The sequence below is a fragment of the Typopeltis vanoorti genome, chromosome 6 (genome assembly GCF_054136105.1).
Source record: "Typopeltis vanoorti isolate ZY-2024b chromosome 6, IOZ_Tvanoo_1.0, whole genome shotgun sequence".
NCBI lineage: Eukaryota > Metazoa > Arthropoda > Arachnida > Uropygi > Thelyphonidae > Typopeltis > Typopeltis vanoorti.
In genome coordinates, this window is record NC_143554.1 from 54,933,311 (window position 1) to 54,959,475 (window position 26,165).

At 34.2% G+C, this 26,165-nt stretch overlaps 1 protein-coding gene across 2 annotated transcripts in view; it reads right to left on the minus strand.

Moving 5' to 3' along the window:
* LOC150105462 (kinesin heavy chain-like) overlaps positions 1-26,165 on the minus strand; it is a 415,076-nt gene that overhangs the window by 136,810 nt on the left and 252,101 nt on the right. For both annotated transcript variants that reach the window (XM_090394832.1, XM_090394831.1), the window contains exons 16-17: positions 11,616-11,711; positions 16-133 (exon numbers count right to left, since the gene is read on the minus strand). In XM_090394832.1, the coding sequence (XP_090250958.1) occupies positions 16-133; positions 11,616-11,711 (214 nt within the window). The remainder of the gene's footprint in view (positions 1-15; positions 134-11,615; positions 11,712-26,165) is intronic.

Here is a 26,165-nt window from a genome sequence, read left to right on the forward strand (position 1 = left end):
CAAAAAGTTACAAACCTGCTGCTTTTAACTTAGCACATTCTTCATTAAGTGCATCTACAGCTTCTTCAAGTGAGCGCTTCTTGCTTTCTACATCCCTCATGGATTCTTGAAGTGACTTCATTTTTGCTTCATACTATAAAAATAAGAGTTTTGATTACTAGCTGTTATTTGCTCTAATGTATTTATTAACCTTACTTTTATCTCCTGGAGTATTTAAAAAACCAACCATAGAAAAATGATACTTCGCTTAGACATTGAAACATTAAAAACATCTTCCTCTCGGGGGGGGGGCATAACCCCTAGAGAGCGTGTCCCCTGGGTGGCAGACAGGGGGAGCCCACCATGCGTGGGTGTGTGAATAGTGGGGTGGTCTGAATATACTGAATAAGAACTCGTGGACCAACAGGGCCATAAGGGACAATTATCTTGATTGTAAGGAAAGTGGCACTCCCATGGACCCCTAGCTGGATCAATCCTCCTCTTCTTCTACTTTTGAGGAAGATCCACTTTAATCTTTCCTATAAGGCCTTATCAGCCAACTGTTCTCATTTTATGACCCTTATGCTATTAGAGTGCTCGAGGGCCATGGGGGTCTTTTCATTTCTGGTCTTACAACTATGCCCTCTCTATAATCCTTACTGTAATTCTTCTATAATCTACTCTTCCCCCCTTCAATATACCCTATTCCTCCTATGGGTTTAAATTCGAAAAAAAGGCTAGTTCAGAAGCCTTAAGGTAGCAGCCCTACCACTGAACTATTCCATCGTCAGGTTAGCCCCTGACATGGAGAACATAATTCTACTTGTAAGCTGACAGAAAAAGATAATCAGATTGAATCTATGGAAAACGACCCTGGAATGGAAAAGGTAAAACAAAAATGGAAATGACAAAATATAATACACATAGCAAACTGGAATGTAAGAGGAATAGCATATAAAAAAATAGAATTAGATCAACTATTAAATGAAAGAAATTTTAAAATAGCAGTAATCACTAGAACAAAAAAGAAATTTGAGAACCGAAAATTTTAATGTGATATACAGTGGAGTTGACAGAGACCAAAGAGCACAAGCAGGAGTCATGATTTGGATTCATAACTCCCTTTCAAAACAGTTAAAACATTATAAATTATGGAATGAAAGAATAATAAAAGCTAGAATAAAAATACATAGAGATTATTTAACAATAATTGGTTTATACGTCCCAGAAGAAGGAAGAGAACATGATAATATTGATTTTTATAATCAGCTACAAAACATGTATAATAAAATAAATAAAAATGATTATGTCATTTTATCAGGAGACTTAAATGCAAGAATTGGAAACATGAAAATTAATAATAATACAGGAATACATGGAGAACATACTCTAAACAGGAATGGTAAAAAAATTGATCAACTTTGTGGTTTATAATAACCTAAAAATAATGAATTCCTTCTATAAACATAAAAACACTTGGCAGCAAGAGGATGGAAATCAATATTAGATTATTTTATATTAAATGAAAAGACATCAAAATTTTCACTAGATGTTAGAGTTCACAGAGGATATGAAATAAGCAGTGACCACCTCCTTGTTAAAATAAAATTAAGCTTACCACCTAAATGGCTACAAGTAACAAGAACAGAAAGAAAATTTGAAACATTTGTTCATAAAACTAGACTATTGAATGACACAAATGTACAATGGCTATATGAACAAAGAATTAACCAATATCTAGATAAAATAAAATAAAATGAAGAAATAGAATGGCTTAATATAAAAACGATATTAAATGCTGAGCAAATGAAAGCTTAGGAAAGACCAAAACATTCAATAAAAGGAAAAAACTGAAGATCTGGGATGATCCAATCAAAGAAATAAGAAGCCTATCACAAATGATTAAGCAGTAAAAGATTAGAAGAGGAAATAGAATATAAAAGAATAAGAGCCATAGCCAAAAGAGAAGTCAGAAAAAGACAGAGAATCATGGAACAAATTCGTTTCTAATTTAGAACATGATTTATATAAAATAAGACCCAATATATATAAGATTTTGAAACACTTAAATGCAGATACCAAAGAAAACAAAATTAAACACCGAATTGAAATTAAAAGAATTTCTAAATTATTACACAGAATTGTGGACAGACAAATATTTTAAAAAAGACAACTGGCAAACAATTAACGAAAATGAAAAGGAAATAACTAAAGAAGAATTAGAAATCAGCTTGAAAGAAACAAGAAACGGAAAATCACCTGGAGAAGATAAGCTAGTTTCAGAACTATATAAATACGCAGGAACAAGATTCAAAGAAAGACTCTTATTATTTTTAAATAAAATTTATTCAACTGGTATCCCCCCCCCCCCCAATAGAATGGAAAAAAGCAATTCTGATTCCTATCTTTAAAAAAGGTAATAGAGATGACCCTAAAAACTATAGCGGTATCAGTATACTAAACCCGAAATTCCTGTTACAAAATATATATAGCAGAATCTTAAATAGCAAACTAATGAAATATTCCGAAAACTTTATTTTAGAAGTACAGAATGGATTTAGAAAAGGACGATCATATATAGACCCAGCCTTTTGCCTAGAATTAATAATAGAGAAAAGAAGAGAATACAATTTAGAAACACATACTGCATTTATTGACTTTGAAAAAGCATTTGACAAAGTTAAAAGTAACATATTACATAACATAATAAAAGAAAGACAGATACCAAATAATATCCTAAAAGCTATCACAAATATATATGAAAATAATCAAATACAGATGTAGTGTAAAAGATTAAATCACGAGCTATCATATACGAGAGAGATAAACCAAGGGGTCCGACAGGGATGTCCCCTCTCAGCAACTCTTTTTAATATCTACTTAAATGAAATAATAATAAAATGGAATAAAAATTTACATCAAGGAATTAAACTTTCTCCTACAGTGAACTTAAACACTCTTTTTGCCGACAACCAAATAATAATTACAAATTCTGATGATAACTTACAGAAAGCTGTAAGTTATTTTAAATCTAAATGAAATAGCCAAAGATTATGGTATGATAATATCAACAGAAAAAACAAAAACTATGGTCTTTAAAGGACAAGATCCAGCAAGAACTAAAATAGTAACAGATAACAAGATCTTAGAACAGGTGAATTCATTTAACTACCTAAGATATATGATCACATATGAAAATGAAAAAGATATAAACATGAAATTTGCAAAATATTTAAAAACAACAGTGTAATTAACTCTATATTTAAACCAAACCTAGTTCAAAAACAAACCAGACTAAAAGTATACAATACATTAGCCCTACCAGTCTTAATGTATAGAACTGAAATCTGGACAATAAAACAAAAAGACAAAGAAAGATTAATAACAGCAGAAATGAAGTTTATGAGAAAAACTGCAAAGCATACCTATTTGATCACAAAAGAAACAAAGAAATTATGAAAGAATTAAACCAAGAACCAGTAATAGAAAAAATTAAAAACTATAAACATAAATGGATGGAACACGCTCAAAGAACGAAAACAGAAAGATTACCAAAACAAGCCTTAAAGTACAAGCCATTAGGAAAATGAAAACCAGGACGTCCTCTTAAACGATGACTTCTAAGGCCGGAACAGGCCATCCTTGATACACATGATGATGATGAAAAACATCTTCATGCTAAAAGGAATCCATGAGTACCACACCCAACTAAAAACAAGTGGTGAGTACATCGGCTATAAACAAGTGGTAGATTGTCTCCAGAAGATAATTTCTGTATTTATGTTGTGTAGTGTAAATGATAATTGGACAAAGGTTTGGATTGACTTCACATGAGGGAGTTTGGGATGATAGCGAGAGCCAGGTGGACCAGTGAGATATCAAACCATGGCACTAGCAGGATGGAAGGTGTGTTTTCTATATACTGTCAATGATGTGAAAAACAAGAAACATCATATCAAAGTTGGGCATGTGAAGAGAAAGAGCAGATCAAAGAACCCTACCATGAGAAATGCAAAAGTAGGAGAGTCTTTTTAAAATGTGGTTTATTACAGAATACCTTCCAAATGAATCTATATTACAGAAGTTTAAAAGCAGCAATAAACACCCAAAGCAGGTGCATGATATAGACTCATTATGCTAACTAAATTCATAAGGCTAAAACATAGGCTTAAGACCCAGTGATTCCCAATCTCTTTATTCCCTAGAAATCTTCAAAATGTTAAGACAATTGGAATTACTGAGGAGCCATAAATCTACCATACATCCAACATGACAACAACAACAACAGAATAACAGCAATACTGATGGATTGTAATAGTAAGCTTTCATAACCCTATACATGGTTGCCACATTTTTATGCAGCCAAATTTTTATTTAGATTAACAAAAATGTGACGTCCGTTTGCAAATAAAGATTAGCTGCGCAGTATAAATATGAATGGTAGAATATGTCAAATATATCGAGAATATTTTGCGAGTATGATTCACAAAAAATTATCATTGAAAAAAAAAAGTTTTTACTTTTACTTCTGATAATACATCATGAAATGATTTTTTTTTATTCACCTGAATTACTTGATTTAAAATGTCTTCACTTATGAGAAGATATTTTAAATCAAATGTTGAAAATGTGCTCTTTTTAACAGAAAATTAAACATTTCTAAAAAAATATTTTTAATATTTAACAGAAATATTAAAAAATGTTCTTAAAAAAACAAAAAATAATAATAAATTGAATGGGGTGTGAAAGAACTGAGTGAAAAGCAATACTGAACAGTTAAGAATGGTAGCAATGTATAGAGATCCCATTATTAGCAGTGTGTGAATTGGAGATGACAAGATTTGTTTTCCAGGTGGCAAGATGAGCAGAATATTATATTCTTTACATTACTTTGAATGTAAAAAATAAACAAAAATTAGTGACAGTTGTAATAATGAATGATTTGGTTGGAGAGGAGAACATAAAGATGGATATAAGCAGATTATCGAGAATGAAAGATTTATTACGAGAAAGAAGTGCAAATTGTGGATATGGGATGAATTATGTAAGATTGACTGATTACACTTGAACGAGTCAACTAGAGAGGCTGTTGCTGGATGGAGAGTAATGAAGAGTAATGAAAGAGAGAGAGTAATACATACATACATAGCTCATGGCAAAAACATGATGTTAAAAAAGAGAATCATGATGTCATTATATATTAATAGAATTGAAAAATTTTAAATATTTTAAGTTAAAACTTTGAAGGAAAACACAGATCTAATCCAAGAAGTTGAAAAATTAAAACAAGAGTTAAAAGTAAAAGTCTTTATATGTTATAATAAGGAAAAGAAACATATATATATATATATATATATATATATATATATATATCATTATAAATTCAGATCTAAGTTCGTAATCCAGGTCACAGCTTCAGGAGCCGCTTGTAAAAAGTCATTCCAGTCATTCTGATAAACACGGAAGATGCATTCTGTTACAATATGTTGCATGTTCTATAATGGAGCACCACAGTCACATTCTGGAGAGTGTTTGTCTGTTCCATTTATAGAGAGCATCTCCACATAGGCCATGATTTGTCTGAATTCTATTTAGTGCCGTCCATGTTTTGCGAGGTAGATCTGATCCTGTGATGATTTGATCACCTTTAAAGATGTTAATGAAATGTTCTTTCATATTTTCCTTCCATGTTTCTTCCCACTTTGATAAAGGATTAAAATTATTTAGTGCTAGTTCTTCTGCAGCTCGTAGTGATGGATGGCGAGATTTCAATCTATTGACGTTAAGAGTTGGGAGATCCTGATGAATAGGTAAGTTCGGATTACCAGCAATTTTTTGGAATTCATGGACTAAAGAATTCAATCTACGTAGTTCTATATGAATAATGCCTGCTAAAAGAGGTAACCAATATGTTGGGGTCGATCTAATAGAGCCTGTAATTAATCTTAAGGTATTGTTCAATTGAGAATTGATAATCCTTGTGTGAGGGCTATTTAGCCACACAGGAGCACAATATTCGGCACTCGAGAATACCAAAGCAAGGGCTGTTATCCGAAGAGTAGAGGCTCTAGAATCCCCAGGTAGTGCCACAGAGTCTCTGTAAGATATTATTACGTGTTCGTAGTTTATATGCCAAGTTTCAAAGATGTTGCCGGAAAGTGAGAAAACGGTCAAGTGTGACTCCCAACTACTTAGGGAATGTATTATATGGAAGTATAGTGTGGTTCAATTCAATTTTTTGTTTCACATTTGCCAAGTTATTATTTAGATGAAAACAAGATATTACCGTTTTACTCCTATTTAAACAGAGTCTCCATCTTTTAAAATATTCATCCAGAATAGTTAAGTCAGCTTTTAGAATTTCTTCTGTACGACTTATGCATTTATGCTGTGTAGTTATTGCTATATCGTCGGCACAACAAAATTTCCTTGACGTAGTGACGGGAAGATCAGATATATGCAGATTGAATAATAACGGAGATAAAACAGATCCCTGTGGCAGTCCATTATTTAACTTCCTTTCACTGCTAGTTTTATTACCTATAGTCACTATAAATCTTCTATCTCTTAGCATATTGTTAATAATAAGGACTATTGTTTTACATGGGATAATTTTATATAGAAGGCCTTGTCTCCAAATGGTGTCAAAGGCTGTTGACAAATCAATAAATGCTGCTGATGTTTTTATACCTTTTTGAAAACCAGCTTCTATGTGAGTTACCAAAGAGAGAACCTGGTCACAACACCCACGATTTGGTCTGAAGCCAGCTTGTTCTGTTGTGACATTTTTAAAAATTGTGGAGCTTATTCTATTATAAATAAGTCTTTCAAAGAGTTTATAACAACAACTGAGGAGAGTAATAGGCCAGTAACTTTCCCGTTTACGATTAGGCTTACCAGGCTTTAAAATTGAAAGTACTTTTGCTTTTTTAAAAATAGTGAGAAGTTTACCAGTTGTAAGAATGTCAGTAGAGAACTTTGTTAACCATAATCTTGCATTTTCTTCCCAGATTAATCAAAAATTCTGGATGAATGTTAACAAAACCAGGAGCCTTACCAGGCTTTAATTCCTTTAAGGCTGCTTCAACTTCTTGCTGCGTAAAAGGGTGTGCAAAATTTGAAGTTATAGGTGAAGACTTGCTAAATTCTTTTAATTTTCTCTTTATATATCTTGTTATGCTTTTTATTGTTTGGGATATGTGAGATGATATGATAGAGAGAGTAATGAAAGATGTGAACAAGAGATCAAAGTAAGAGTTAAGTAATGTGAGACAGAACATAAGGTGATAGAAAGATGGAAACAATAAGGAATACCTGTATGATGGAGTCAGTATAAGAATGGAATTACATGAAATGCAAATGTAACTTGATCTGCAGAAAAATATGGGATACATGGTGATAAAGAGAAGAGGCCAAACTAAGAGCAAAACTTTAAAAATTTTATGCTCAGCCATCAGGCAAAGCAAACATTCTCTAATCAGATATCAGCCTGGGTGTACTCTACCATGATCACCTATTATATTGTAGTCAGGTGTTTATTCTTGGATCTGGTCAATTTATAAGCTTTTGTTAATGCTATGGCTAATTTTTATCCTGTATAACTACCAGTGTCAAAACAAATTATGTTAGCTAAGTAATGTGTTTATCATTCTCTGAACTAAAAATTCATGCAATTTATAAATGATTCAAGTTCATTTTAATTTTTATTAATAATACCATTTTTTTTGTTATATTTTTGTTTACAGTATCTTCTCACTTTTATGGGGGGAAAAAAAAGCAAGAAATTTCTGAGAAGAAATTAGAAGCAATATTGATAATGTTCAGTGTTATAGAAACTCTCAATAAAATAAAATCATAGTTGACTAATATATATCTATATCGGTACATTTCTGAATTCTGATTGGCTATGAAATCGGATGGTAGGGCCAGTGATGCCATTTGACACAGCAGCAACTCGGAAAGCAATTGAAAAAATGTTTAGGTTACAATCAATATAATGAAATATTTGATTCTGGGAAAATAAATATTTCTTTCTCAACTTTCCAAGTTTTAATATCCACTATTAAGTCAAATTATACATATTCATCTCCAGATAAGAAATAAACTAATTACCACTCTCCACTGAATATCTATTTTTGAATGACATGTGATTAACTGGTTACATCATCATTACCTTGGTGTGCTCTTTAAAGATAAAATTTGCATTCATATATTATCTTCTCATTTGTCATACTCTATTAAAACAAAATCGGTGGTAATCGACAAACACACAAAAAACTATATTTATGACATAAAACAAAATCAGCATTACATAAGTAAGACTAATGATTAACCTGAAACTCCAGTTTTTTTTTTTTTTTTTTACTTGTCATGGACAATCAAATCAGTGCATTTTTCATGCCCTGGTCATAAGCATAAATGAGTTACTATTTGTTTATGAATACTAAAAGTATCATAAATAAAGTGATCAAACTACTATATTGATTAATTTGTCTAATAATTGATATTTAAGTGAAACATGTTTGGATGAAAATGGATATCTTGATGACAACAAAAACAGAGGGAGTTGATGTTCTTCTTCAGGATAGGAATTGCAAAGAAAGGAGGAGGATACTAATAATGATAACAGAGGAATTATGACCACATAAGGTCAAAGTGAATATAGTAGCAGTGGTTTTGAACAGACAAGATATTTAAACTGATGTTGCTCTTGGCCTGGGAAGGTGGAGAGTGGTGATAATACAAATGTACAGGCAAAATTGGTTTGGCAAACAAGAGACGGGTGATCATTATGAGTAATTTTAATTATGTAATATATATACTGAAATGAAAAGAGGGTGTCCAGAAGTAAGAAAAATGAATCAGAAGTTTGAGGAATCAACTAACTTGTTTAATTCACATAAAAAAACAAGGAAATAAGTAGTAATATTTATTTAAAGCGTATATTTCAGTCTGGCTATTACAGGCCATCATTTGGCAATGATAGTTAATATTACAGACCACTGATGATGGGCCTGTAATATTCAGGCTGAAATATATGACTCTAAATAAATATTACTTATTAAGCAATATTATTATTTCTTTCCTTATGTTTTTTTCATGCGAAGTAAAGAAACCTCTCATGGCATAAGTATCTCTTAAAGAATAATCAATTAACTTGGACAATGCAATGGAAGGTGCACGATGACTAAGATTCTTGGTCTCAATCATCTTATCAGAAAATGATGAATCAAATATGCCTTTAGTTGGCTAGTGATTGTAATGGTGGCCAGTCACATGAGTATTTCTATGAGGAAAGGATTCATATGGAATTACAACAAGTAATTATGGAGAGAGCTAAATGGAAACAGCAAGGAGCAATACACAGAATACAGTTAAGTGGAAATGAGATGAATGCTGCTTAGTACAATCTATTTAAACAGCAGCAAGGTCTGAGAGTATTACGAATGTCAGAAGGTTAAAGGCCACTTTAACCTTCTGACATTTGTAATAATCAGTGAATGAATTGAGAGATAAAGCATACTATCTGGAAAAAAGGCAGCATTATGGAGGCAGTATAAGAATGGAAGATAATAGTTGGTTATAAGATGTTTATAGGAAGGCAAACTCCCTTGGTATGGAAAGTATAGCATGAACAAAACTAATGAGGCTGAAAAAATTCTCAGGATTCTTTTGATATGGAATTTGCAGAAATAGAAAAATTATAGGAGGATAACATTAGTTATCCTCCTATAATTTTGAAAGATTGATTACTATAGAGAATATAGTTAACATAATCAATGAATAGTTTATCAAGGCATTTTACCCAGTAAGACGTGCAGCTTGAGTATACAGAGAATGGCAGAGGAGGGATGTGATTGCAGTGTTCCTGAAATAGTTGGAGGTGATTTGTCTTAAACTATACCTGGGAGGGTTCCTATGTTAACAGCAAACTTGATACCCTTTTACCTTAATATACTTGTTAAAGAAATTTAAAAAAATTTCTTCTTCACAAAGGGAGTGATAATAATGAAGCTATGAATTACAGGCAGACATGTCTGAAATATGGTTAAAGATGGCAGAAAGGACAGATAAGAAAACTGGGTCAATACCAACAGGATCCTCTGTGATACTTTCTTTTAGGGTACACGGTGATCAGCACTCATATTTGTAGATTTAGGGACTCAAAAACACACGTGTTGAACAACACGTGGATCCTCTGTGATAGTCAGCATAGGTTTGTTAAAGAGAGATCATATTTTGTCAATGTACTCGTCTATTACAATAGGGTGATGTGACAAATGCATTTAACAAGAGATGCATACATAGTCTTTAGATGATGTAAAGAGTAAGGTTTTAAATTTGCAAAGCGAAGATGAGATGGAGCACACATTCCACACTCTGTTAAATTTCTGATCAACATCTAAGCCATAGTTTACCAAGAAGTATGCTAAAGCACTGCCCTCCACCACCTCAAAAAACAGTAAGTTTGTAGACTTCAGTTTACTGAAGTCTACAAACCACTGCAAAACAATCATTAACAAAGCTAAATCTGATTTTGAGATAAATTTAGAAAATTTGCTTCTTGCACAAATAGCCATGCCTTTTGGTCCTTTACAAAGGGACCACTGGGCACAATTTGGAACATCATCTAATGATAAAACTAATTTCCTGGCACAATTCTTCTCATCCAAGTCTTGCACAGTTGATCAAGGTAAATCACTTCCAACTATTCCAAAAAAAAAAATGCACCGCATGCCCCTCCTTTGGCCCCTCTTATTGTAAGGCAACAGAAGAATCTGAAACCCAGATCCCAATAAATGGTTTCTGGTCTTGATGATATCATACCAAAATGCTCCTAAACTAACACCTGTTCCCTTGATCATCTCTACATTATATTATAATCAGCTCACATCCACTTCACAGCAAGGACACAAGCTCACATCCAGCCAATTCCCAAAAAAGAAATATGGGTTAGCATCAATAATTCCCCCCCCCCCATTGGATTATTGCAACAATGAGGGGAACTGATGCGTAAAAATAAAGAGGTCATAGTTCCACTATACAAGACCTTGATCAGACCACATATGGATTAATGTGCAGATTTGGTCATCTTATTTTCAGGTGTATAAGGAGGTACTTGAAAGGATCCAGATGAGTGTGGCTAATGTAGTAGCATCAGGTCTCTGGAATGTTGGGTATACAGACAGATTAATGAGAATAATATAGACAAGATTATTCAAAGAGTGGAAGGAGACAAATAAAACAAGAGGTCATCAAAAGAGTGCAATCAGGGGGATGTGGAGCAAATTTTTTGGAACAAAGTTTTTGTTCAAAAAAATTTGGAACAAAAACTATTTACTGAGTATTAACGTATTAACTGAATACTACAGTGTATTAACTGAAAAGAATAGTCAAGTTTGACTGACAGTTTGAGGTTTGTGAACTCCGACACTGAATGTGAATCCATAGAGATCTGACCATAATATTAATCTTAAAAATTGTCTTAGTTTTGAATAAGAGATGTAATGAAATTAAATAAAGAAAAATATTTATGTAATGCAAACATATTTGGGATAAAAAATGTGAGTAAAGAAGTTAATGTTAATAACAGATCATTATGTTACAAATAAATTAAGACTCAGTCACTACTTTACCTGACTGATCAGTAGTCGACATTCTGCTAAATCCTTTTCATTAGCCTCAATCTTTTTATTGCAGTCAGACTGAAATGCTTCAAGCTGATGGCAGCGCTAATTAGACAAAACTACATATTAAAAATTTATCAGAAATAACACACCATGCTTTTATAAACATGGAAACAAAATTTATTATACAGCAGCTTTATATTTTACATATGCAACCACATGGTTGTAAAGGACTTGTGACTACTCCTCAAAAAAAAGTCATACATGTCAAAAATGAAGTAAATTGCTGCAGTACAGTGTATTCTGTTTCTATGTTCAGAGTTAAAATGCAGGGATTACATTGGTAATCCACAGGGAAAGCCAGGGTGTGATTAGCAATTGACAAACACATAGAAGGTAATTAATAACTTTATATTTACATTTTATTGTGACATATACAGTAAAGTGGAATGAGGAACCTAGTAGTGATAATATATCATTGATTTCCACTAAACATTTGTTTAGTGGAAATGAATTAATGTTACCTATCACTCAAGTTAGGTAACATTAATAGCAATAGCAGTCCTAAAAGGTATATATTAACATTTTTTTTAAAAATGTTTCCATTTTGGACAACTACTACCCAGAACCATGAGATGGGCAGTAAATTATTTTTATTAAAAATCCAGATGATGATGAAATGCTTCACAGTATTCTTTGAGTAAAATCCCAAATTTAAAGGAAATGATGCAACATCATCTATTTCTAATTAAAAATATGAATTGTAGATAAAGTATGATGTGCTATGTTAGAATTTCCATGGTTAAAAAACAATATAATTCAAACTGCCTATTATTATTTGAGCAGTCTGATTATGGTTGGCAAGAACAAAGAAGTCTATAAAACTGGAGACACCACAGATGTATTTCATTCTCTGGTGTAGGCTGGTTGGTATTTTTCCTCCCCCATCACTTGGGCAAAAGCTGCAGATAATAGCAGTCATTTTCAATTATTATTACATAGAAGGCTCATCATGGGAGGGCAGTCCATGCAACGAACTGTATGCACTTAATCCTTCATCTACATACTATGACAATAACCATCACTTACACATGCCATCTACTGCCAATTGACAGTATTTTTTGTCGTAAGTTGTTTGTATACTCTGGCCATTTGGCCATATGTGGGATGAAAAGCAAAAATTTCCCAGAGACACTGCTAATTCCATATGAGATCAGTTAACTCACCTTCAATTCAAAAACTATTATCAAGATTCCTTTCATCACAGCAAGAATCAAGTTCAGGTCTTTTCTAAATAGAAGTGTGCAATGGTCAATTATTCTTGCAATTGTGCTATGAAGTCACTTTCTGCTGCATCTCCCCTCTCCCCCCTTCTTGTTCTTAATATAGCACATATAAATAATATGACTATAAAAGGATGGCTCATGATAAATGGTATGTGCAATATCTTTAGCATAAGATATGAATGTGAAGTTCTTTCAGACAGACAAAATTCTAAAAATAGCACATAAAATGAGTGCATTTTATATGTGCTATTTTTGCTAAATGAATGCAAGAGATACAGAGCATCTCTTACATTCACTTATCTCTTGTAATCATTCACTGCATAAGCTGAAAACAAGAAAGCTGTATCATTTTATAACAATATTCAACAGAAACAAGTCAGAAATTTCCATAGCACACTATATGAGTTTTGTTTTTTCTTAGTTTTAAGAAATTTACAGTTTTCATCATTTATCACAAAAACTGCATGCAGCTTCATGGGAAGCAATATGGCATATTTTATAATAATTTTATCGTGAATGTTGATTAATTAGGGCAAAGATGGAGAATATTTTGTTCAAAACGAATTCTGCTATAGAAGACTGCTTTCATGAAAAACTGATGTTATCATTCATCATGCAGTCACTGTAAATGTTGACTAATCGATAAAAAAGGACTAATGGTATTTCACTATGGATTGGAAACATTTAAATAGGCAGAAACATTGAAAATATGAACTGTATCCTGAATGGAGAACCTAGAGAACAAGTAAAATACTTCAACTCTTTAGGCACAATTTTAAGGTACAAGCTAACTGAATAAATTTACATGGAATAAGAGAAAAATTAGTCAAAACACAAAATTGGCTATATACAAGACAGTGCTCAAACCAATTTTAACTTATGGATGTGAGAGCTGGGTTAGAAATAAAACAATTGATTAAAGACTGAAGACTACAGATGTGAGAGTTCTGAGACAGATTAGGAGAGTGAACAGATGGCATCAATGTGAGTATTGTATTAAAAAATGAGGATTTTAGGAAAGAACTTGTATTCAGGAGTATATTAGCAGAACTAATATCAGGTGGTATAGCCAGTTAAACAAAATGGGAGAGGAAAGATTAGCAAAGCAAGTGCTCATTGCCAGGTTGACAGGAAAAAGACCCAGTGAAAGATCAAGATGTAGGTGGACTGATACTGGTATAAGTATGATCTGATACTATTGGAATCTTGATAGATAACAGGTTAATTTTAGAAAATTATAGGAAGTTAGTAATGATGTAACATTTTCATATAGTACTATCATAATAATCTGTACCCCTCTCCCCATGGGTACATATTAGGAATTTGATTATGATGATGATTCTGAAACAACTATCGCAAAGAAGAGGTACATACTAGAAATACATGGCTATTAAAAATTGAGCAATCCTGTAGAAGAAACTTAAACAGCATGCAGAAATTTTCAATGTTTCCTTGATTTTTTTTTTTTTTTTTTTTTTGTTTAATTATGCACAGAGTATCATGGCACAAGGAAAAATAATTACCATAAATGTTTCGATATTCAGATTCTAGTTGTTAGCAACTCTTATGTCCAATGTTTGTTTTTTTTTTTTACAGAAGATAAACTATACACAATAGTTTAATTTATATTGACAAAAATAAATATTCACAAGGCTAACATTTAATGAGCTTAAGCTAGCATTATTTATATACTGAAGCACATTAAGGAAATGTCCCAAGAATCAATCACAACTCTGATACTAGAAGTGTAAATATTGCACTTCTTGTGGTGAACGAATATCACTTATATCTAATATCTAAAGGGCAGTCAGGGAAGTGTATCAAATTTCACTTAAAATTAGCCTATCAGTTCAAATGCAGTTCGTTTGTAGGACCTGAGTGGCATCAAGAAACAGCCTATCTGATTCAAATGATTTGCATAATACCCCCCCCCTTTTTTCATTTGATGAGTGATCACTTTCTATGACATGCTAAGCACAGGTGCACTTCATGCTTAAATTATTCATAATTCTGTATTTTATCTAATATTTTCTTGTGACTGCAGTTGAGTGTCATCCATCCAAAATACTGAGCTTGACATACATATTCCCTTAACCTTCTAGAGAGGATATGAGCAGTCTTAAGTAGGTAAAACAAAATAAAAAAAACAAACAAACATGTATCTATTGGTTTGTAGACTGTTCTGATATTTTGGCATTTCAGATACAGTCTGGTTTATCAAGCTACTTTAATATAGAACAGAGAGAGAGATGATTTGTATATAATCAAGTTTAGGGGACAGACTTTGTTTTAATTCTTTAACTGTTTGTTTCAAGCTTCTAACATAGTTTGCTGTTTGTAGTGTACTGCTTGTCCTAATAATGAAACTGCTCAATGCTTAAAGCCTAACTTTTGAAAATACTTACCAGTATTTTCAAAAGTTAGGCTTTAAAAGAAAAGTTTTATTTGAAACCCATATACTGGTGGATGACATACAGCCATACCAGTATAAGTGTTTACTGAATAACACTTATACTGAATGCCTTGGAAAATAGTTTATCAAGGAAGACTAAAGTTCTTTTCCATTTCAAATGGAAAAGTAATTTAAGTGTTAAAAAAAATATCAAATCTCTAAAAAGTTAGAGAAATGGAATCAAAAGTTGCAAAGGATTCGATATAAAATTTAACAAGGAGAATGAAACAATACTATAGAATTCTGAATATGGAAATATAGCATCTTCATGGGAAAGCAGCCAGAAATATAAAAAAAAGTCACACACACCTAACATTTGCTAAACTGGTGTTTGAGGGCACATAAAAGGAAGACATGTTACAAAAGTTGCTCATTTGGAGTTAGGAGGTTAAGTACTGGAAAAGTGTTTATTTTAGTTTAATTTCAGGACTGGTGTGGTAATCAAGTTAGCACTGCTTTTGTAAGATATGCACTTTAGTAATGTAAGATATGACTTTAGTAATTTTGTAAGCATGAAGTGTGTTATACATGTTCTTTAAATTATATGAATAAGTTGTAGATCCTTAAATCAGATGGCAGGAGAGTATAAACAAAATGCAATTTTAATAAGATGATGATATGCACAAATGACTGAGTGAAAGTAGCAGGAGTGCAAATGTGGAATGTAAGATGCCATGAAGAGAACAATTTAATTTTAAGAAAGAATGTTAATGCGAAGAAGCAATCTGTAAATGGTAAAAAAAAAGCATGTGAGTAAACTTGTTACAAAATAAGTAACTGAAAGCAGCATGAATGAGATTGTAATTGATGCACATGGAGCAAAAGAGGAACACAATGAATGTGGGATGATAGTGCCAAATCTCACAGTAGAGTTGGAGTATTGGCAAGAAAGAGGAGGAAGTGAAAGAAAGTGGAAGGGTAAAGAGAAGTGATAAGAAAAGTTGATATGAAAGATGTGAAAATAAATGACAATATTAGAAGCAAATCAGTCAAATTGAGGAAGAAACTCAGGCAGGTGCATACTGAGATAGAGAATTTGGAGAATAAACTGGCGTTGAAAATGTAGCAAAGATGCTGGAGAAAGATTACCTCAAGATGAATGATAGTAGCAGAAAGACATACAGTGGTATAGTGCTGTATATAGACTAAATGGCAAAGAATGCTCAAACACAGCAGGAGATGAAGATGTGTTTGAGAGAGAAGACAATAAGAAGAACATAAGTAACTGAGAATGTATAAAGGAGAAGTGTGGAAATGTGAATGAGGTAGCACTGGATGCAAGTGGTGTCAGAAAGTGAAGTGGAAGAATGTTAGTATATTATTAAGCACGATAACAGAGCATGGCAATGATTATGACATGATTGATGGGTGCATGAGGATAGACCTTGTGGATATGGGGAGGGGGGGCTAGTATGCATTTGAGTGAGAGTTGCAATGCAGTGCTACATAGCTAGCCAATTTCTGGTGAAAACAAGGAGCCTTTATGTGTATTCAACTGAAGGTGATTTGGCCAATCTCATACATAGGTAGTAGAGTTTTTCTCTCAGAAACTGTATAGCAGCAAATTGGCCAACATGCAATTACCAGACAAAAATACTATTAGTGGGCAGCAGACAAATAGTGTATAGATGTATGTTGAGCAGATGAAGGTTTAAGTGCTGTAGATGATGGGTTGTATGAATAGAGTGCTCTCCTACGATGAGTCATTTTGGCCTTCATGGAGGTACCAAATAATAATAATAAAATAATACTATGTTTAGGGAGGATATTGATAATTAGGCAGCATGATGTGAGTTTACATAAAGACCCAAGTATAGGAGTGATAAACAACACTAGTATGAGAGCTTCAGGGATAGTCTCATTGGAGGCAGTAAAATTAAATGTTTTGTAAAAAGATAGGGTAAGGAACTGTGGAAAGTAAAGGGGCAATAAAAGTATATTCCAGAAAACATGGAAATAACTGTGAATGGACAATTTGTACCATAACTTGTACTACCACAAATTATTTACACATAATATGGAAAAACTTTGTTTTAAGTTTTTGGAAAACCCACATAAAATCAGTAAAGACTGAGCAATGAAGATAAATTTTTTAATAAAACCAAAATAAATTGCAATAGGAAAAAATAGAGACCGTAACTTAGATATAGAAGGAAATGAACTGGATGAAACCAATCAGGAGATCATAAAGAATTTCACTACCATATTTCAATAATAACAAGACCAAAGTAAAAAAGTTACAGTGGTATGGACATGTGTACAGATAATACATAGTTATCTGTATGTATTATCTGTACACATGTCCATATCATGCTTAGTTAATCTATCTTCCAAAAGGCTCAACGATGATGCCATCAGTGCCCTAAGCCTCAGCCACACAAATTCACCATCGCACTGAAAGAAGTGTCGGTGCTAGATGTAATGTATAACATCGAATGCGGGATCTGTCACTCAGCACCGGAGATAGCAAATAACATCAGACATGAAGTCGCCAACATCCTCGCCAGTTGTCACCTCTAAAAAGTAATTTATCGCCTGGCCAACACACTGCTCAGGAAATTATGGAAAGACAAAAAAGTATCGTCATCACCAGAGCAGATAAGGATAATGCCACAGTCGTCCTTAATGCCACGGAATATAATCAAAAAATGGAGATTATTCTCTGAGATTCCACTAGAACACAATCCCACAAAAACACAGGTTAAAAAATTAAAAAACTTACTTAAAAAAATTATCTTCCTGGCCTCCAGACATTACGAAAAAACTCAAACCTTTCTGCTCCCCCTCCTACCCACCCCGAATATATGGTTTACCAAAAATCCACAAACTGAATTCCCCCCCTCCCCCCAAGACCTATAGTAGATGTCACTAACGGACCTTGCTACAAACTGTCAAAACAGCTGGCTAACTCTCTGATCCCCCTCCCCACTGGACTTATACATACACATCTTATATAAATAACTCTACCCATTTTAAAACCCTAATATTCCCTTAACTGATACCTTAACACTCTTAGAAAACAATTTTCCTTCTGACATCTTAGATCTCTTTTCCTTTGCCATCAATTCTGGTTAAATTTTTCTTGGAAGAACAAAATTTAGAAACAGAGGGAATTGCCCCATGGGCTCCCCCCCCCTTGCCAATATTTATATGGAAAATTTTGACAAATGAGCCATAGACTCAGTCCCCTCTCAAACCTTCAATCTGGCTAAGATATGTAGATGATGTGTTCTCTATTTGGCCTCATGGCCCAAACACATTAGACTCCTTCCTCAGTCACCTCAGTCTACATCCAAGAATCCAGTTTATGATGGAAAAGGAAAACAACAATAATTTACCCTTCCTAGAGACACCTTAGTTAAATGCTTTCTTAATGGTACACTTTCCTTCACCGCATAAAGAAAACGTACACACACACATAGGCAGATACATTCACGAACTCTCCCACCACCATCTCACTCATCAATATGCCATTATTAAAACTCTAACCAAGAGAGCCCACAATCTCTGTTCCAGTGGAACCGCCCTTTCAACTGAACTCAACCACACACACAACACCTGCCTCTCCAATAGCTACAGCGATTATAGTATTAAAAAAAAAATAATCGGTTCCTCCCCCATTCCCCGGCCATCTCTTCAGAAAGAGTTCAGAAATGCCATCACCATACCCTACATCCATGGCACATCAGAAAAAATGGCCAAGACTTTAAAAAAAAAGTACAACCTTCACACAGCATTTAAGCCCCACCACAAACTTACTATCCTTATCTGTTCTACAAAAGATCAGCTCCCTCCTCTCTCTTTCAGTGCCTGGAGTTTATAAAGTACCCTGTTACTGTAAGCTGGCATACTCTGGACAAACAGGTAGATCAGAAACCATCTACTTAGAAGAACACAAGTCATACATCTGCAACCAGGACTATGGCCAGTCAGGCCTGGCGGACCATATCTTGGATACAACCCACCATGCTCCATCACAGTAAATTAAAAAAAGACTATTTTTAGAATCTGCAGCAGCTCTCAGAAATCAACCAAATCTAAATAAATATGGTTGCATTAAACTTCCAAAGATTTGGGAAACATTAATCATCAGAGATCCCACCTTACATTCTAGGCCACCTACAATCGCTCATAAAGGGAGCACCACCTAGATAGGACTATAGTCACCCATGACTAAAGTCCTATCTACGTGGTGCTTAGTATTATGTGGTATTTGTGTATATGTTACATTCGTTAGCTTAGTATTGTGTGGTATTTGTGTATATGTTACATTCGTTTTTTGTAATCGCTGATGATGTCTCAGTGACTGAGACAAAATATAGGAAGTATTAAAATCTGTTTTAATCCTATCCGAGTGCTATATATAATCCATTAAGCCTCCAACATTATGAGGCTTACTAAAAGGTTTTCTCAAATTCTCCAAAATGGAAGAGAAAACGGTAAGATACTGTCAGGAAGAAAGAAGGAAATGGATAGAAAACATCAAGAGCATAAGTGGTCTGAAGTCTTAAGGAAATTTAAATAACTTGGCTGCTGACAGACTGGGCTGGAAAGCTACTGTTCATGGTAGCCTCGGTTGAGGAAGATGATAATGAAAGGGATATGCAAAGACTATTAGGAATAAATGGGCACATTTTGAGAATAAGAGCAGGGATCATGAATATGTTGGCAGAGCTGTGTGAGGAGAAGGGAGTGGAGTTTGTGAATGTGTGGGATGCATCTGACTGGATTTGATATGAGTCGGTGTTAAAGAGACTATTGCTACAAGGAGGAATAAGCGATGTGAGTAAGAGAACAGAAGAAATAAGATGTGAAGCAAAAGAACTGGTAACTGCTAAAAAATACACATTGAGGTATTCAGTGAATAATTTATAAGGGTGTTTCATCCTCATCAGCATGAAATTATGAAAAACTCAATTTATTAAACTCAAACATATTTCATCGTATGAAGTGCAGAGGACATAGGAGAGGATAGCTTAATTGTGAGTAAGCAGGAGGTACATGAGGAAATGATAAACTTCATGTCAATAAGGCGATAGGTGTTGATAAGATATCATGTATCTTAAGGGAATGTTTTTCAGGAATTGACAGTAGCATTGCCATGCCTGTTTAATAATTCTTACAACAGCACAGGTTCCAAGAGAGAGAAATAAAAGAAGGTAAAATTGTTTCACTGCATAAGAGTGGTGATAAAGCCATAGCTACAAATTATAGACCAATCTGTATGTCTGGAGTTGTGGTTAGAGATTGGTGAGAAAAGAATACAGAAATAGGTTGATAACAGCAGTATTCTCTGTGGTTGTCAGCACAGGAGACCATGTTTTACTAACTTACTTATGTATTATAACAAGGTGACAAATGTCACCTTGTTATAATAAGGTGACAAATGTCGTGGACAAGGGTGCATATACAGTGGTATACTTAGATTTTTGAAATGCTTATAATAGGCTGTCACATGACAAGTTGTTAAATAAACTGAAACGGATGGGATTGAATAGCAGACTAGTGCGCTGGATCAGTGACTGGCTATCAGATAGGTATCAGAAAGTTGTATATGGGATGCAGTATCACAAAAGAGGAAAGTCACTAGTGGTGTGCTGCAGGAGTCTGCACTAGAGCCATTGTTGTTCAATTTGTATATCAATGATACTGGGATGGGTTCAATTGGTGATGTGCAGCTGCTTGCAGATGATGCAAAACTGGAGAATAATGCAGAGTCAAGTAGATAAATAGGCAAGTATGGAACTATCAGTTCAATGTTGCAGTGTAAGGTTTTGAAATTTGGTAAGTGATGATGGAATGCAAAGTACACACTTGGTGGAGGTAAGGAGATCTGTGAATGATGGTGGACAAGAACTGAAATTCAGGGGCCACATTGCACAAGTTATGTTATGGAGCTTCCAACTCTAGGAGATTATGTAGGGCCGGTGGACATTTATTGAGTTTTCATCACATTTTATGGCTATCGTTTCCGATATTCTGATCAAATGAAATAGCAGTCCACGCCCTCGAACAGAAACATACCCCACAAACCGACAATGCCATAATATTAGACATACAAGACAACGAAGCAATGCTTAGAATATTGGAAATGATAGCCATAAAATGTGACAAAAACTCAATAAATGTCAACCGACCTAACATAATCTCTGAAAGTTAGAAGCTCCATAACATAAAAATTAGGTCATGACTCCAACCAATAGGAGACAACACAAGCACACCAAAGACAGAAACACCTAGCCGACATGACATAGCCTCCACTTCCCCAATGAGTTCCGAAGACGACACATTGTCGAAAAGGCTCACATCCTGTTATTTCCTCCCTGACTTTTTCCACATCAATCCCTCCTCTCCCGCTTCACAAAGAACGTTCTCTGCCCACCCTTAATAACAATAATATTATGCATAAAAAAAAAAAAAAGGTTTTTCAAATAATTGGCTGAGGCAGTAAAACAAAATCCTAGAGAATTTTACAGTTATGTGACTAATAAATAGAAGGGTTACAGAGATGGCATGTGGGTCATAACTGCTAGAGTTACAGTGGAAGTCAAAAGTAAAGACAATGCTGATTTGTTTCTATGATTCCAAGGGCATTATCCATAAAGAATTCATTCTGCCTGGCCAAACGGTCAATGGTGGAAGTCAATGGTCAAAGTTTTGGAGCGATTGATAGCGAGAATTCGTAGCATACGGCATGAATATCGTGAAGACCGACCATTCGTCAAAATACACTGTCGCTCTTGGCACTAACTCTGCTTCTAATGAAACAAATGTCTTAAACAGTTGACACAACTCTAATGAAGGTTGCCGATTTCGACAACAAAAAGATACAACAGGCGGCGCCACCACTAGTTTCTTCTATTTTTGAAAAGTTCGGTTTCTTTTTGGACAGAGGGTGTCTTTCTGTGACAATGAAATATTGATCTAATAAGTTAATAACTAAATTTATTATTATTATTATTATTATTATTACTAAAAGAGACCTCCAGAGAGTCAGGAACTCATCGAGGGAGGCCATACTATTTGCACCAGCTGTCATACCTATTCTTGAATTCATTCATGCCACTTGCACACACAACATCCAATGACAATCTACTCCAATCATCTATGAGAGAAAAATCCGGCCCTAACCCCATTCTTGACAGCATTCATTCTCAAGTTCTATAGATGCCCTTTCCCCACCCTCCATAAAATGAAATATTCCATTTGCTGAAATTCTGTACAACCCTTTCAGAAGTTTGTAAGTCACACTCATATCACTCCTCTTTCTCCTGTTTCTTAGTGTCTACAGCCTACACATTCTCAATCTGTCTTCATAATCTGTATTCCACAAACCTGATATTTTTGACACTCTCCTTTGCACTCTCTCTCTCTCCACTGTGTTAGAATCACCACAGAAACCAGACCTGCTTGCAATAGTTCAAGTGAGGTCTTATCAAGAAAGTGTAAAGAGGCAAAATGACTTCCTTATCTTTACGTATAAATTTGAGATACCAAGAAATTATATTCTTGATTTAATCCTTTATACAAGTGCAAGGAAACAAAGTTTGCACATGAAGTAATTTCACAACTAGGCAACTCTTATATAGAGGATAATGACTTCACATCACTTGCCTTAATATCCCATTATGCCTTGCATTATGCTTTCATACAACATTATACATGTCTGCTTACAAATATGTATAATGCTATGCATTATGGGAAGGATAACTACCCAGACTGGTTTCGACCTTTATTGAGGTCACATCAGTGGGATCCAGACCCAGAAGTCATACCAAGATTGAAGTAATGCAGAAGTCATTTTTCCATATACAAGTAGCCAAAATGTGTCAACACCTTATTACTAAAATACTCAGGATTAGAGATAGATGTTGAAAGTTTTTCCACTTGGTTATAATATAAATTAAAAATAACAAGAAATTATATTTTGGTTTAATCCTTTATCCAAGTGTAAGCAAACAAAGTTTGTACATGAAGTAATTTCATGACAGGGTAGTGACCCTTCTCATAATGCAAAGCATTATAGATGTCCGTAAGGATGTGCTTTGGATTATGAGATACTAAGGTAAGCAATATGAAGTCATTAGCCAATATATAGGAGTTGCCCAGAAGTGAAATTATTTCACATGCAAACTGTTTGCTTACACTTGGATAAAAGATTAAACAAAGAATATAATTTCTTGGAATTTTTAATTTATATTATAACCAAGTGGAAAAACTTTCAACACTTATCTGTACATGTCAAGGTTTGTTTCAGAAGTGCCATTATTCTCTGAGTTGTATTTACAATTTTGTTATATGATCATCCTTGAATTTTAATTTCCTGTCAACTAAAACTCCAAGATCCCTAGCATCATCAGTTTCTTCAATCATAATCCCACCAATATAATATAACACTGGATATCTAATCACAGAAAATTGCATGACTTTACATTTATTAACATAATGACCTCCTCGGTAGAGGGTGTAATATGATTCATTCACTCCATAATACAGCTTTCCAAGCTTCCATGTCCCACTGTATGTGCTCTTTACATCACTGAAAACAATTCTGCATGTTGTAGCTCATTGGCAGTGGTGTTTGCACTCCATGGTATTTGATCGCACAAAGGAAGACTTTGTTTCAAATCTAGTCGGTGACTAGAGGAAATTTTTCTAAGCCCGCGATGAGTCTTTTGACACCATGGAGGCCTGAATAATAATAATAATAATAATGACAGCCATTTTCACATGCCCACAATTCCAGCTTATTCAAATCATTCTTCAAAGCTGTTGATTATTTTTAATGGTATAGATGAGAACAAAGACTGATAAGAAAATAATTATTAATAACTTAGTGCTGGTATTCTATCCAGTATCTTCAGAGCACAAAAACAGTTTGTCACAGTATGCGAGACAACTACAATCTGGTATAACAATGGGACTACTTTGAACAAATGTAATGTGCAACACAAAGACTGAAGTCCTAATTAGGTGCTGTCTATGTTGAAAAAATAAGTAAAAAAAATAATAAGAATAAAAATAAAGAGAGAAAGCAGGTATTAGTTAGGTCTTAAGATGACTGTCTCCCAAATCTTTGGCAAATTTATACAGCCATACTTGTTGAGGTTTGGAATATGTTTTCAAGGCTTCTGTTGATTCCAGGAACAACCTCTCTGACTTGTAAAAGCTTCTGTGTAGCACTTGTTTTTTTCCAGTCGATCCTATGTGCAAGTCGATCTTGGGTGAATGGATGAAAGTTGCCAATTTCACATATGGTTTAAATACGGTACATAGTTCGTGTTTGTTAAGCACCCTAGGTATATTTTCAGATGTGCCTTTAATGTATGGGATGGTGACAGTTTTGTTGTATGCTTTTGTGGTAGACAGTGGGGGGTAGGATTTCTGGGGAGCATTTAGTATTTTATCTATCTATCTTATGGGGATTATAGCCAAGAAGGTGTGAAAATAAGTGAGTATGTTCAGCATTGAGAGCACTGTCATCGGAACAAATCACTCTAGCTCAGTGGGTTAGTGTTTTTAGAATACTATACTGTTGAGATGGTTGATGGTGTGATTGTTTGTGTAAATATCTCTCTGTATGTGTGAGTTTTCTATAAACCGAGAATGATAAGGAACCACCTGGAAGACATGTATCCAGGAAGGGCAGACAATCATTAGCTTCCAGTTGCATTGTAAAGTGCAAACGCACTAAGAATGTATCCAATGTGTTTCGGCCATGTGGCCAAATAGCAAACACATCATCAACATAGCATAGTGAAGCCTTGGTTTGAGCATGGCTGTTTTGATGGCTAGCTTTTCCAAGTGTTCTATGAAGAAGTTGGCTAAGGGGGTAGCATAGCTGTCACATCTAATTGCTCGTATATTTTTCCTTTCTATGTATGAATTTATATAGTTGAAATATATCAGGGAGAAATTGGGACTTCAAGAAATCAAGGGTTTCAATTAATGGCACATTTGTGAATAGTGAGGTGATATCAAAACTAACCATTATGTCTGGTAAGGTTTTCTAAAATACTTTTTAGGCAGGAATAATTATTAACAAAAGAGGGAGAATTGTTTGCGAGAGAGAGACTAATAGTTTGGCTAAACGTCTAGCAAGTTTATATGTGCAAGTGCCCTATTCATGCCATAGAGCCTACTATGGACATACATGAAGAACTGTGGACATCCGGCCAGTGAACATAAAAAATATGTCCAGCACTATCGCTATGGTAAGTCAAGTCTAGCAGACCATGCTCTAGATACGCTTTCATACAGGACTGATTGGAAAGAAAAACAAAAGTCAGAGAGGTTGTTCCTGGAATGAACAAAAGCCTTGAAATATACTCCAAACCTCAACAAGTATGGCTTAATAAATTTGTCAAAGATTTGGGAGACAGTCATCTTAAGACCAAACTAATACCTGCTCTCTCTCTTTTTAATTATTATTAATTTATTTTTTCAACATAGATTGCACCTAATTAGTACTTTGGTCTTTGTGTTGCATGTTACAATTGTTCAAACCAGTCCCATTGTTATACGGGATTGTGGTTGTCTCACATACCGTGAACTGTTTTTGTGCTCTGAAGATGCTGAATAAAATACCAGAGAAATATCAGCAATAAGTTAATAAATAATTATTTTCTTACCAGTCTGTGTTCTCATCTATACCATTAAAAATAATCAATTTGTGCGACAAACACAAGCCATTCCATGCGTTTAGGATTCTTCAAAGTACTGCATATTAGTAGCACTCCTGATTACCTACCTATCTTTGCATCATCAGCAAACAGCTGATGTCAAATGTCATTAATGGACATTACAATGTCCATTAATGTC